The sequence below is a fragment of the Rhagoletis pomonella genome, unplaced genomic scaffold (assembly GCF_013731165.1).
Source record: "Rhagoletis pomonella isolate Grant_MI unplaced genomic scaffold, Rhpom_1.0 Rhpom_scaffold_00011, whole genome shotgun sequence".
Classification (NCBI taxonomy): domain Eukaryota; kingdom Metazoa; phylum Arthropoda; class Insecta; order Diptera; family Tephritidae; genus Rhagoletis; species Rhagoletis pomonella.
The window spans coordinates 24,199,276-24,212,544 of NW_023458565.1; the positions used below are offsets into that span (position 1 = coordinate 24,199,276).

The window sequence follows — 13,269 nt, forward strand, 5'->3', positions numbered from 1 at the left end:
TTTTACGTATTGTACCTCAATAAAATCGAAAAATATTTTTTAGCGGTTTTTCGGCCTATTAGTTTTTACGACAGTAGACGCGGCGCTATTCATAAAGTTAATTTGAGTATGTACGTATTTATGGTATGGCATGTTTGTATGACTCTGTTGATTGTTAAAAATGTGTGATTAACTACATCAAAATTAGTGAAATTCTGATAAAAATTACGTGACCATTCGTGTTGAATTCCTCGACTGACTGAGTATTCGCTGTTTAGAATTTTATATGTACGTACGTATGTATGTATGTAAATTTTTACCTGACCATCACCTGCTGTTTGCCTTTGCCGGTTTATATATTAAGACAAAAGTAAGCATTGTATTTATTTTAAAGTCAGTGGCATGATAACTTGTCAAGGAGCCATAAGGCAGAAATTAAAAAAAAAAAAACAAAGCATTATAGTTAATCTACTTTTTTCCTGCTTGATTTTATATGTATGCACATTAAAGTGGTCAATAAATGTATGTGAAAAAATAAGGTTGGATTTTTAATGCCGCCACCCCCTAGGATTGTTCTATACCGAAAGAAAGTATACCCCTATTTTTTTTATTTGGAAAAAAAAATTAGGGAGTGCTTAAAACGCTCAAAGTTTTCCATGTATTTTATATGTGGAAAAAACAACTTTTCGTTTAAATAGTGTAGAATTCTGGAAAATCAATATTTTTCGATCGGAAAACTTTGCTTATCTTCAGGAGACTCGCAGTAGCAATACTCAATTGTTTTTTTTAACAATTTTTTCATGGCAACTATATTTTATAGCTCCTCCAAAACCCCCAGGAAATGCAATGGGGGACCAATAAAAAATTTTTGATATTAAAAAATGGCTAAATAAACGATTGGATATCAATATTAGAAGTCTTCTGAAGAGAACCACAGTTTTCCAATCGAAAGACTATTACTCTAGCACCATTCTCCACGAACACTTTGGTGAATTTGCAAAAAAAAAACAACAGCAAGCCAAATGAGATTGATCTAGTGGTGAACGAAAATAAAATAATACAAATAACCTCCTGGCAACAAAGAGACTTCGCGTATTAGGACACACAATTAAATTCCTGCCCAAGAAGCTGAGAAAAGTCTGCTAAAACGTATGTATATCTTGTCGTACCAGGTTGGCCGAGCTTTGCCTGGAGTGCATATACTTTTTAAAGGTTTCAAGATATTCAAGATATTTTGGAAACAAACAAAAAAATAGGATTTCGATATCTATTAATTAAATTCCTTACTCTAAAATTTATGTGGCAACCCTATTATGAAATAAGCTGGAATGAATGTTACATATCTTGAGCGTATATATACTGTGTATACAAAAAAAAAGGTGGATTGAAATTAACAAAATAAAAATTTGTATTACATGGAAAAGTGGCAACCCTGCTGGAAAATATTTTCTGACCAAAGTTCTTAACAATACCTTTCATTACATATCCATATTGCGATGTTTTAGATAAATTGTGTAGAATCGAATATAAGTGGCAACCTTACACTATTATCCTAAGAGATGACATTTTGCATATAGGGAAAGCATTGTTTAAGAATTTTCGCTTGGTACCCATGAATAGTAATATTTTACCTTTTTTTTAACCATAAAATTAAATAAATATGCTATTCAAAATAGGTGGCAACATCTGGCAGCGTTGTTGGACACAGTGATCAGTCCCCAGCGACCTCACAGCCCATAAACATTTTAAAACCGCCTTTATTTCTATTCGTTTTATTTTTTTTTTGCTTTTTAAGGGCTACATATTAGGGGTATTCTCGAAGTCTTGCACGATGCACGGATTGCACGAAATGCAAAAATACTATTCCAAATTTCGAAGAGTACGAGAGCACCCCATCACAAAGTGATAGCATGCATGGGATGCAAGCATCGAAATTATGTATCAAATACAAGAACAAGAGACAACAAAAAAAATGAAGTGAGCGAGATGAGAGGAATGAGAAAAATATGTACCAATTCCAACAACAAAACAACTAGCAGAGGGGTCGCATTTATCTTGCTATGCTATTTTGCAAAATATATACATGGGTTTCGACGTTGCATATTTTGCAGCGAAGCAAATGTTGTTTCAAATGTATTTTGTTGTTGTGTGTTTGCAAGTTATGCAATCCATGCAATCCGTGCTACGTGCAATGGCTTTGCAAGATTTGGAGAATACCCCTATTCTAAGTATCAAGTGACTGCACTCGTTATACGATTTACATATGTAGTGTAGTGGTAGGCATTAAATAAAACCTCAAAATTATTTAGTTTTTCCATTAATATCATTTCAATTTATTTAATAATATTTTTTACATACTATATAATTATGTAATTAGTTAATAATGAATTATTTTTTATAGCTACATAAGTATTATATTTACAAAATTACAATTAACTTTTAGAGTGCCACTCAACCAATATTCAATTCACATGTGGCGCAGTAGTCCTTTCCAAGTAACCTTAATTTGTTTTTTTTTTTTACCAAATTTCGTAAATTGCTTGTACGCTCACGAATTTATGTACATTTGCATGTAAATAAACTTACATACCATTTTATATGGCGATGATTACAGAAAATGTCTTACTACTCAATGAAAAAGTAGTCTGTTGTTGTAGTGATTATTAGTACAAAAAATATGTTTATTTAATTTTCTGAAACTGCAATTAAAGCTAAATTTCCACTAGTCATTGTAATGGCAAGAAATGATAAAAAAAAATTACACCATTTAAAAAGTGTTATGTGGCAAAAGATTTAAAGACTATTGAGGCTGTGTGCGAGTACGATTAAATTGCTACCTAAATAAAGAAAAATCCTTTATCACTGGAAAGTGGGAGTAATACAGTGAGTTGGAAAAGTTAGCAATAAAGTTACAATATTAATGAATAATCCCAAAGCTACCACATTACCAAAATTCCATTATATTTTATCAACAGCAATTGAATTCAAACTTTCAGAACAAGCAATTCAGGCAGTGCCAGATTGACACGCATCGTACAGTTTGTTCAGCTGTTTATCTAAATTGGGGGGCAGTTTTGGAAATTTCCAGTGGAGTTCCAATTTATTTAGGCACTAAAATTTAGGTCAACTCGCACACACCTAAATTATGATTAACGATTTCAGTTATGACCGACTTTGTTGTTAAAATCTTTGTCATTTCAATGCCCTGTGGAAATTCGGTATACATAAGTGTTTTTTTTTTGCCAATTTTCGCATAATACTCGTACTTCAATCAAAATTTCTAAATTATCTTAAGTTTTTGTGAGATTACTTTTTTTGTTCATACATATTGTATGCCATCAAGTATGTCATGTTGCTTGATTGCTTTTATATAAAAACTAAATTTAATTGCCACAGTTTTATTGTATTTGTTTGTGTTTTTTTTTCAAATTATTTGACCCTAGTCTAGGACGAAAAAATACTCTTCACTTTTAAGTATGTATGTATGTATGTACTACAAATCGTATAAAAAGTCGAAATATTTTTTAGCATAATTTTGTTGTTGTTTTTTTTTTCTTCGGTGATAATTTGTTAAGTTTCCGTTGTTATTATTTTATAAGGTTGATGAGTAGTAAATATTAAAATTAAGTATCATATATGTATGTATGTATGCATTAGTAGTATTAGAAGCATGGATGAGTTTATAAGTTATGATTAGATTTTACAAGTACTAAGGAAGCAAGCAATTTTTTTTTATTGTTAGAGTTTATTTAAAGACGTAGAAAGCTTTCAAAAGTGTTTTTTATGTTTCAAATATGCTCGGATGTAGCAGCGTATGTAGTGTATTTTATGTATGAATTATGTATTTGTGAATAAATTTTGATAAAAGTTTGATGTCAATCTATATTCCCATGATTTTATTTTAAATAATGTATTATCAAAAGTTTTGCTTTTGCACTGGTTTTTGGTTATTTAATTTTTTAATAAATGTTTTCCTTGGTGATACATAAAAGTAAGTTTTGGCACTTGGAAGAGCGGTTTTGCCTAGCATGATCACAATTCATACTTGTAAAATTTTTTTGCTTTTAAGTACATACATATGTACAAGGCGGTCACGCATAATTTACCACCACAATTTTTTTAGAAAGTAAAATTTCGTACATTAATGAAATTTTTATTTTTTTAAATAGAGTTAACACTATAAAAAAGCTGTATAAATAAAAGCTTAAGTGGGCTATAAAACCTGCATACTCGAAATTTTCCTAAAATTTTTAATTAAAAAGTTTTGAAATTTTATGAAAAGTTTGTAAGTTTTTTTTTTATATCTACAAAGTTAGAAACTTTGATTTATATTCATATGAAGTTCGTTTTCATAGTGTGAACTATATAAAAAACAAAATTATTTTAAAAAAATTTTCCTGATTTTTATAAAAATAGCGGTTGTAACTTATGCGTAACCAACAGTATGTCTGTATAAGGAAAATTAGATTAATTTAAATCTGCCCAAAGCTGTAAACTTCCTTAAACTAATATTATTTCATTCCACACATAAACTCAAAAGGACGTAGGCAAGTTTCAAAAACAAGTTTTATAATTTTAAAAAATATTCTTCAAACATTAAAAATTATTTGAAAAACTTTTTTAAAATTATTACCGCAAAAATAGAAATATCAAAATCGCCCGTTTCTCGCAACTTAATATTCTTTCATATTGTACATACATACGTACGTATATTTTGTGCTTACTATACATACTCTACATGTAGGTACTTAAGCTTTTAACGGACAAACACACTTAATTGCTTATGTTTGTATATAATTTTAATCGCATTCTTTGCAATATTTTATTTCTTTATTTATTTTATCTAGTTTTGCATTTGCTTCATCACAAGTGCCCATTCTGTACGTATACATTCTGCACTTTTATATTATAACAATAAATGTCACACATGTTTACAGCTTATAAATACATACAGTGACTCAAACAAGTGTTCACGTGTTGATTTATTTTTCATTTAATAATCACAATGTTTTTCAAGTAAAATTTTTTTTGTTATTTTTTTATAAAAATAATATTCATGCTTATACAAAAAAAAAATATATTAGTGTTCGAAAACTTTTAGAATAATTCAACAAGTTTTCATAAAAATTTGCAACTTTTTAGTCCAAATTTTTACAACATTTTTGCGTATGCGATTTATAGCCCACACAATTTTCAGCGATAGTTGATTTCTATAATTTTTTTGCAGTCGGATTTTTGCTCTTTTGCGCAAAACCGTTCACAAAAAAAAATTAAAAAAAATCAACGCCGTCAGGAAAAAAATAACGCGATTTTTTAGCCGCTTGAAACTTTTATTGTTTCTAAAATTGTATGGCCTATAAAATTAACTGCATACCCAAAAATGTTCTAAGCATTCCAACTAAAAAGGTACGAAACTTTGCTAAAATTTGTTGCATTTTCCTAAAAAGTTTGCAAATTCGGTTTATGTAGTTTTGATTACGGCATTTATAATATTTTTATAAAAAAAAATTATAAAAAAATTAACATTGTGAATATTTAAGGAAAAAAAATCAACACGTGAACACTTGTTTGAGTCACTGTACATATATGTATATGCATGTCCATATGTTTGCATTAATGCAATTTTCAACTTGCTGCCCAGCAACAATAAGCGCGAATACTTTCTATATACACAACCACAAACTTTTCGATTTAGTAAGATTTCTTTGTTTTTCTTTATATTATTTTTTAATTTTGCATTCTCGTAGCACTCGCAAATGTTATCAATTTACTCGTATACTACATACTTATTTCTTTGCCCAATTTTTTTTTAGACTATTTTCTATACATTTCGCCAAAGTGTAACAGACCAGTTAGATGTTTTATTTAAATAAAAAATCAAAAAATATGAAATTTACTAAAAATTTGTTATGTTGCGCCTTGATGTGGTCATACAAAGGGTAGGAACTTACAGTTTTACGCCGACTCCCAACGGTGATTTGTATTTTTATGAGAAGCAAAAATACACTCGGAGGTTTGCCATTTGCCTGGTTGGCACTGCTGATTAGATTTGTCTCATTTGCACTACTTCTGAATTCGTCGTGGTTTACGCGTGACCGTTTACGCAAATTTTGCCCATACCGGCGAGCAAAGATGTTTAACCATCAAAAATTTTCCTGCATATACTTCTGTATTTACGTCAAAATAGGGGAAACTTCATTTTGGGTCTACTTGCATCTTTCTCGACACTTAAGACAATCTGGGCTCTCAGCCTGAGAAATACTACAATAATCTGGAAGTCTATAAGATTCTTTGAATGAAAGTTGCTAGAAGAAGACGATTGATCTCGTTCCGATTTTCATTTTGAATTCATCTTTGAAGATTGCTCAGTGCAGTGTCAGAACCCTAGTCTATTATGTCGAGAAACTCGTAGTTGTGGCCAACGTCCATCTCCATGAATGACAATTTTTAGGTTAGGTTAGGAGGGCATGTATGGAATGTTCTATACTTTCACTTCGAGTCAAAGTTGTCCATTGCGAGTGCGCTCTTCAAGTGAGTGGTAGGAGGAGGACCCCTTACCAAGGGGTTCGCATTTACAGAGAAGCTAAGTACTTTCATGTCATTATTCCGCTGAAGCAATTGTTATCCCTAATGAAATTGAGGAGTTCCAACAGTAACGGTCATAGTGTAATCATAAATATTCCTAATGTTGTAGCGTTGGTAGTACGGAATTATCAGCCTCGTTAATTGGCATCTCAGAGACGTATCTGGCCATCTCATCAACCGACTCATTCCATTAAATATTACTGTGTCTGTGTACCCAGCGTAGAGTCAGATGTCTTCAAACGCAAGTTTGAACTTTTTATTTTTTCACAAAAAAAAAAAAAATCTGGAATTATTAATTTATTTCTCAGAAACTTTCGGGTCTATGGAAAGGAGAATTATTAGCTTTCATTTCCCATACTTCGTAACAAGCTCTAATAATGGCCCGACCCTCCACCTATCATGTTAAATGAGCTCACGTTTCATTTGTAGAAAAGTAGGCTTCAAGAGACCCAATGTGGTTGGAATATAAGGGTTAAAATGTTTTGCAAAAAAATTTATAGCTAATTTGTACGTACCATACATTCGTATGTCTCTTAAGAAAAGAATTACGTTTGACGCTTAAAAAGATCAACAATTATTGGGCGTTATGAATAAAAACTAAGCAATTACTTGCTCATAAAATTTCGGAACTTTTACTCCATTTATTCAAATAAATTTAAGTAAAAGGTCTGAAATTTTAAGAAAAAACAATTGCTTAGTTTTTATTCATAAGGTCATTTGTTTGCTTGGAATAACCGTACCAACACATATTAAGAAGAAATAAAGAATTAAAAAAACTAAACTGCATTTTTGATTTATTTTTTTGCAAGCGAAATTAGAAAGTTATGATAAATGTCGATTTCTTGATCGAAACGATTTTCAAGGTAAGTTCATTTTTATATTTAGCATATTTAGCACTTCTACTTAATAAAAAAATGACAAAATCTTTTCCAAACAAATCATTTGGGGCACCCTGTGGCCACACAAATTTTTTTACAACAAACGCCTAAAGGTAGGCAATCGCCAAAAATATTTGAGCGCCAATTTTGCGTCACCCTGTGCGGCGGCACGAAATTCGCAAACAGTCGATTCTAGTAGGCGCGCAGAAATGCCCAGCAAGTGCCAGGCAAAATGTTGCGCAGTTCGCGCGCAACATCGCAGTGCAGCAGAGCAGTGCTGCGCATCATATGCAAATGTTGCGCATCATGCACTAAGCAACATTTTTGCATTTCACATTTTTGTGCGCAATTGATAAAATTCAATGGATTTCTTTTGACAACTTTGAGCAAATGACAGCGTTTCGGTGGAAGGGTAATGGAATTAAGTCAAATAACTAAAGATAAGCAACTAAATAGAATTGAAAAACGAGAAAACTCAAATAAGTGTGTGTTTTGTTTTGTAAAAAAGACGCAATTTTATTTCGTAGTTTTGCTGAATTAAAAACAAACCAAAAATATAAGTTTCGTTTTATTTCATAAGCAGCTAGTTATGCTGAAATATCTAATTCATACGATCATAGGCAAATATGTATGTATGTATGCATGTACAATGTATGTACACATGTATTATTAATCTATGCATGTGTGTAGTATGTATCAGTAGATATTATTTATTGGCGTTTCATACATTATTTTATATATGTATGTATTATACATATATAGGCAAAATGTATTTATGTACTTATTTAGAATATAATATACAAACTCTTGCACATATACATAGGTACATGCGTATATTAAAGGCTTAGCGAATTACAAATACATATTTATATAATAAATTATATATTATATTAAACATTTAAATATAAAGTATACACACATAGTACTAGAATTAAATATGTTACGGCTAAATTTTAAAAGGAGGAAATTAAAAATAAAAGAAAATAAAATGGATGTATTTTTTACAAATGCAAATTTCTTGTTTATATCTGTGTGTATTCTTGCATGTATGTGCATATAAATATGTATTATATTACAATAGATGTTCTTGAATGCTTTTAACGATTTGAATTTTTGATTGTTTCTAACGTCGAAGTAATATATGTAATTTTTAAATAGTTTTTTTTCGAATATTGTATTTTTTTTTGTGTTTTCTTTTATAATATTACAAAGATTTAATTTATACACAAGTATTTTAATAATAAAAATCGAATGTATAAGACTGCCTATGTATACATAAATACACGAATTCCTGGCGACTATTAATAGTTTTATTATTGTATATAACGCACTCTAAATCAAAAATAGTCAAAACTCAAAATTTTTTAATTTTGATTTTCTCTCATAAAACAAGTCTATCGTCCGCCAAAATTTCTGCTCCTCACTAACTTCTTTAACTGTAAATACACTGCTAAGGTTGTTTTTGTTCTGCTTGCGCATCATTAACAGTTTTTTTTTTCGTCTCTAGAACATTTGGGGTTTTAGAGTTGGGACTGTTTTTAATTTAGGCTGTAATATGTTCATATATGTAGTTATACATATATTTCTTTTGTAATTTTTATGCTACAGGAAAAAGCAGTTATTTCAAGTAATTTACATACATACATTTAGTGTTGATTAGTTTTCGTAGTGTTACCTACTTACATAGCTCAAATTTTCATTTTAATAATTCTTAATGAAATTTATTAACTTACTTGCTTTATTTGCTTTTTAGTTCGTAGTTTTTTTCTGTTTTGTTATTTTTTATCTTGCTGGCACTTTAAGTGCGCTTGTTAGTTCGAGTACTTCAACACTGCGTTTTTAAAATTAAGGATCTTTACAGTTTTTAAACTTTAAATAACTTTTTACTATACATATGTATATGCGTTAACTATTTATTTAAAATTTGCTTTATTCACTTATGCTCACGTACCTAGCATATTTCTACATATTTTTTATGCTCTTTTATTTTTTATATGCTTGTAAAAAAGTAGCCATTGGAACAATAAGTGGACAAGAGATTAACCTTTTGTTTTTGGAATATATGTATGTATGTACATAAGTGTAGAAACCTAGTATACGATGGTAAATTTATTTATATTTAACGGTGCGTTAAATTTGTTTGACCACCTTATGATCGCATTAATTTTTAACTTTTACTTTCTTCGACACGTATAAAGAGTTTTGTAATCATTTATTCTCATTTCGTCATAAAACTTAACACTGCATACATGCACGAGATATTAGCGTTTTTTTTTTTCTTTTTTTTTTTAAGTATAAGCTTACGACCTTATCAGGCTATTTTTTTTGCTGTCAAAACTCGCACGCTTAGAAGAGCTGCATTAGAATTTTTCTTTGCTTTTATCAGTTAAATTATTTTGGTTATTATTTGCTGCACTTACATAAGTGCTGTCCATAGAATATAAAGTTATATGTTGATGCTGGTAAATTTTTGCCAACTGGGTGGTATGGTGATTTTTTTTGAACGAATTTTTAATAATAAAGTTATATAGCACATTGCGAGTCCGACATTCGAACAACACATGTTTCTATGCTAACGAAGCGTCATGAATGAACAAAAAAAAAATCCAAAATGCTGTTTACAACAACAAGCCGCCTGAGGCTACCACTTTTAATGTTATCAGTTTAATAATTAAGCAATATTTAATTTCTTTCAGATTGTCAAGTTTATGATACTTGTAGGTTACTTCGGCCTCGCGGGGGTCTGACTTAATACATTTCTTGTATTGTTTTCATGTTGCCACTTAAAAGATCTAACTGCAGGTAAATCGTAAAATTTTTTCAAGAAAAGTGATAATTGTCCACCCTAAGGAGTGTGGCTCCGGCGGTGTCGGTGAAAGACGAGCACACGTGTTTGAACCTTAGTCTTGTAAGCGAACTCCTACATCCTCGCTGCCTGGAGAGATGACCTCAACGGTGGCATAACTAGCCAAAAACACTTTTACACCGCATTTATTTCGGTGTTAATTTTATACTTTTCACTTCACTTCGCCATAACGCAGAACGGAAATTGACACTCAGTAGTTTTGTTTCGAGGCCTCTGAATGCCGCTTAGGTGTCGGCGTAGATATTTTCCCTTCCAATCGTTATTATACCAGTGCGTAGCCCATCGACTGCCTCCTTTATATCGGCCACCGCTACTTGAAGGGTATGTATGAAGAGAATTGAGAAGTGTTGTTGCTCATCCAGGTGTTTCTTTGGGTATGTATGAAGAGAATTGAGAAGTGTTGTTGCTCATCCAGGTGTTTCTTTGGGTATGCAGTCAAGTTGAAGATAAGATCGAACGTACCAAATATCTGCGATTCGTTTACAAATTTTGCTGCACAGTCATTTCGTCTGCGCAACATGCCACAATGTTAAACTCTGTAAAAAATATTAAAATGTCAGTCTAAGTTGGCGCACAAATGAAATGAACCGCGATTGTGCTAAGTTTGCCAAGCCCACCAGCCTTTTACCGAGATCATTGAGGCCATTAATTGTTGTCGTCCATCCATTGTGTAACGGTAAGAACTGCTTCGTTGTAGTCCAAGTCGAACAGTCTGGTCTATTGCTATGTTTAGACAACAGTAGGCGTAGTGTCGAAAAATCTTAAAAAATTTCAGATTATTTTTGAACAGCGAAATATAACCTTACATTCTTTGAACCGCTTTTTTTAATACGTACGAAATTATTAAATAGTTGTAAAAGAGAAAAAAAAATATTTCAGTACATTTTGAATGTTTGCATTAAAAAATCTATACTTTTTTTGTACATCAATCAAAGATTTTTTTTTTTTAATTCAACATTCCCTTCTCTTGCAATTTTCATTACAGCGCTTTTACAGAAAATTTAAATAAATTAAATGCTTTATTTTATAAAAAAAAAAAAAATAAAGCAGCGATTTTAGTCATTACATGCATTTACTTTTCAGAAAACAAGGCTAGCTTGAATAAAATGACCAATTCATCTCTTACTATGCGCTGTTGATTATTATTTTTTTAGTCAACTTAACGGTACATGTATATTTTTTTCATTTTCAAATATCCAACTAAATATGTATTTATGTGCGATAAAATTATTTAAATTTATTTACACATAAGACTCACTCCTATTTAGGTAATACACAACATTACATTCAATATAACCATATTGGATTAAAAACTAATTATATTCTTTTTATATTTATGAATGTAGTTATATGTATATTATACAGTTTTAAATATATCCTATGTATATATGTATATGTATGTATGCAGTATTTACAAAAAAGGAAACAGTTTAATTTCTAGTACGTATTAGGGCGATGTTACACAGAAAATGTGTTTGGCAAACTGCATGCAAAATCGGTGAAAATTTGGACTCTACCACCAGCAAACTAAATTTGTTAATAAAAAAATTTCAGATACATCAAAATACAGAGAACTGCATTTATGCTATGGGAGCCAGCTTTAAACTTTAAAGTTTAAAGAATAGGGTACAGTTGATTGCAATTTATTAATTTGTGCTCGATGTGTAGTTACATACATCTGCAATTTTTATTTCGTATTCGCAAAAAGCAAAAAAAAAACACCACCAGTATGCAACCCCGTGCCAAAATCGGTCTAACTACCTCAGAGCAAACTAAGGCGCAGCCATCTTGTTTGTCAAACAAAACTTCGTCTGCATAACATCGACCTTAAAAAAAAAACTATCTGCTAGTGCTGGAAATTTGCACAACAGCATCAGATTTCTTATTTTTATTTTTTTGTTGGGCGTATGCAATAGCACGAATTCTGGTTTCTGATTAATCACTCGTACTATCTAACAAAACTACAGTCAGTCAATCAGTCAGTTAATTTGTCAGTCATAAGGACATACATATTCACATATTTTGTCTAAATCTAAACAAAAAAACAACAACACTCTCAACATAAAGTGCACCGGCGCAAGCATTTCAAACACAACTGCAACGGTTGTCGCTGTCGCGATAGTCGTTGACCTCCTTGCACCCAATTAGCTTACTTGGTACTTGGTAAGCACATATGTATATATGTATGTATGTGTGCATATAAATATCATTTTAACTTGCTCTAACTGCAGACGCTGGTGTTGTGTAGTAGCATTTATTTTTGTTTTGCGTCTTCTCTTTTACTTTAGATTTTCATGAAAAACCTTTCTCACAATATGCCATTCGTATAGTATTGATAGCCGTCGTATAATTTTGTTGAGAGACTCTTTAACGAATCCTGCACGAGTTGTTCCACTTTGCGTTCCATTTCCTGTTCGGTTAAATTCATATGGAATCGTTTTCGGAGATTCTGTACGGTGCCAGAGCAACCATTTTTGAAGCAAGGTAATTGCGCATCTAATGGGTAGAATGAGAGAACAAATTTTCAATGATTTTGTGATATTAAAGTGTGGCAAATTATTTTAAACTTTATTTTGGAACTTACTGCTACGCATTATTTCCACAAAATTTATGATACGATCCATATGCTTGCGCGCTGACATCATACCAACAAGCAAGAGGTGATTGAATTCTTTCCAAAGTTCAGAATTGGTGCCGCCCATTACATCAACGAATTCAGGTGTTAGCTTAAAGGGTGATTGCTCGAAACCTGAAGGTGTGAAAAAATATTAAGGTATAGAAATTGTAAAAAAGTATAGTGCAATATACACATGTATGTACAGTGGCGGTCAAGAGTGAATGAATGGCGTTTAGTTTTTAATATTTACAATGTTTTTCAAGCTAAAATTTTTTGGTATTTTTATGCTTTAACAAAAACCATATAAATCACACTTTCAAACTTTATACAGAATTTAGAAAAAT

At 31.1% G+C, this 13,269-nt stretch overlaps 1 protein-coding gene across 6 annotated transcripts in view; it reads right to left on the minus strand.

Annotated features, from left to right (window-relative positions):
• Positions 1-9,435: 9,435 nt before the first annotated feature.
• The window catches only part of LOC118746884 (phosphatidylinositol 4-kinase beta), a 238,282-nt gene continuing 234,448 nt past the window's right edge, over positions 9,436-13,269 (minus strand). For 5 of the 6 annotated variants that reach the window (XM_036480849.1, XM_036480851.1, XM_036480850.1 and 2 more), the window contains 2 exons: positions 12,893-13,057; positions 12,617-12,804 (listed from right to left, as the gene is read on the minus strand). In XM_036480849.1, coding sequence (XP_036336742.1) covers positions 12,617-12,804; positions 12,893-13,057 — 353 coding nt within the window. Of the gene's footprint in view, positions 12,805-12,892; positions 13,058-13,269 lie in introns of all 6 variants that reach the window. The other variant, XM_036480848.1, reaches the window with a different exon arrangement.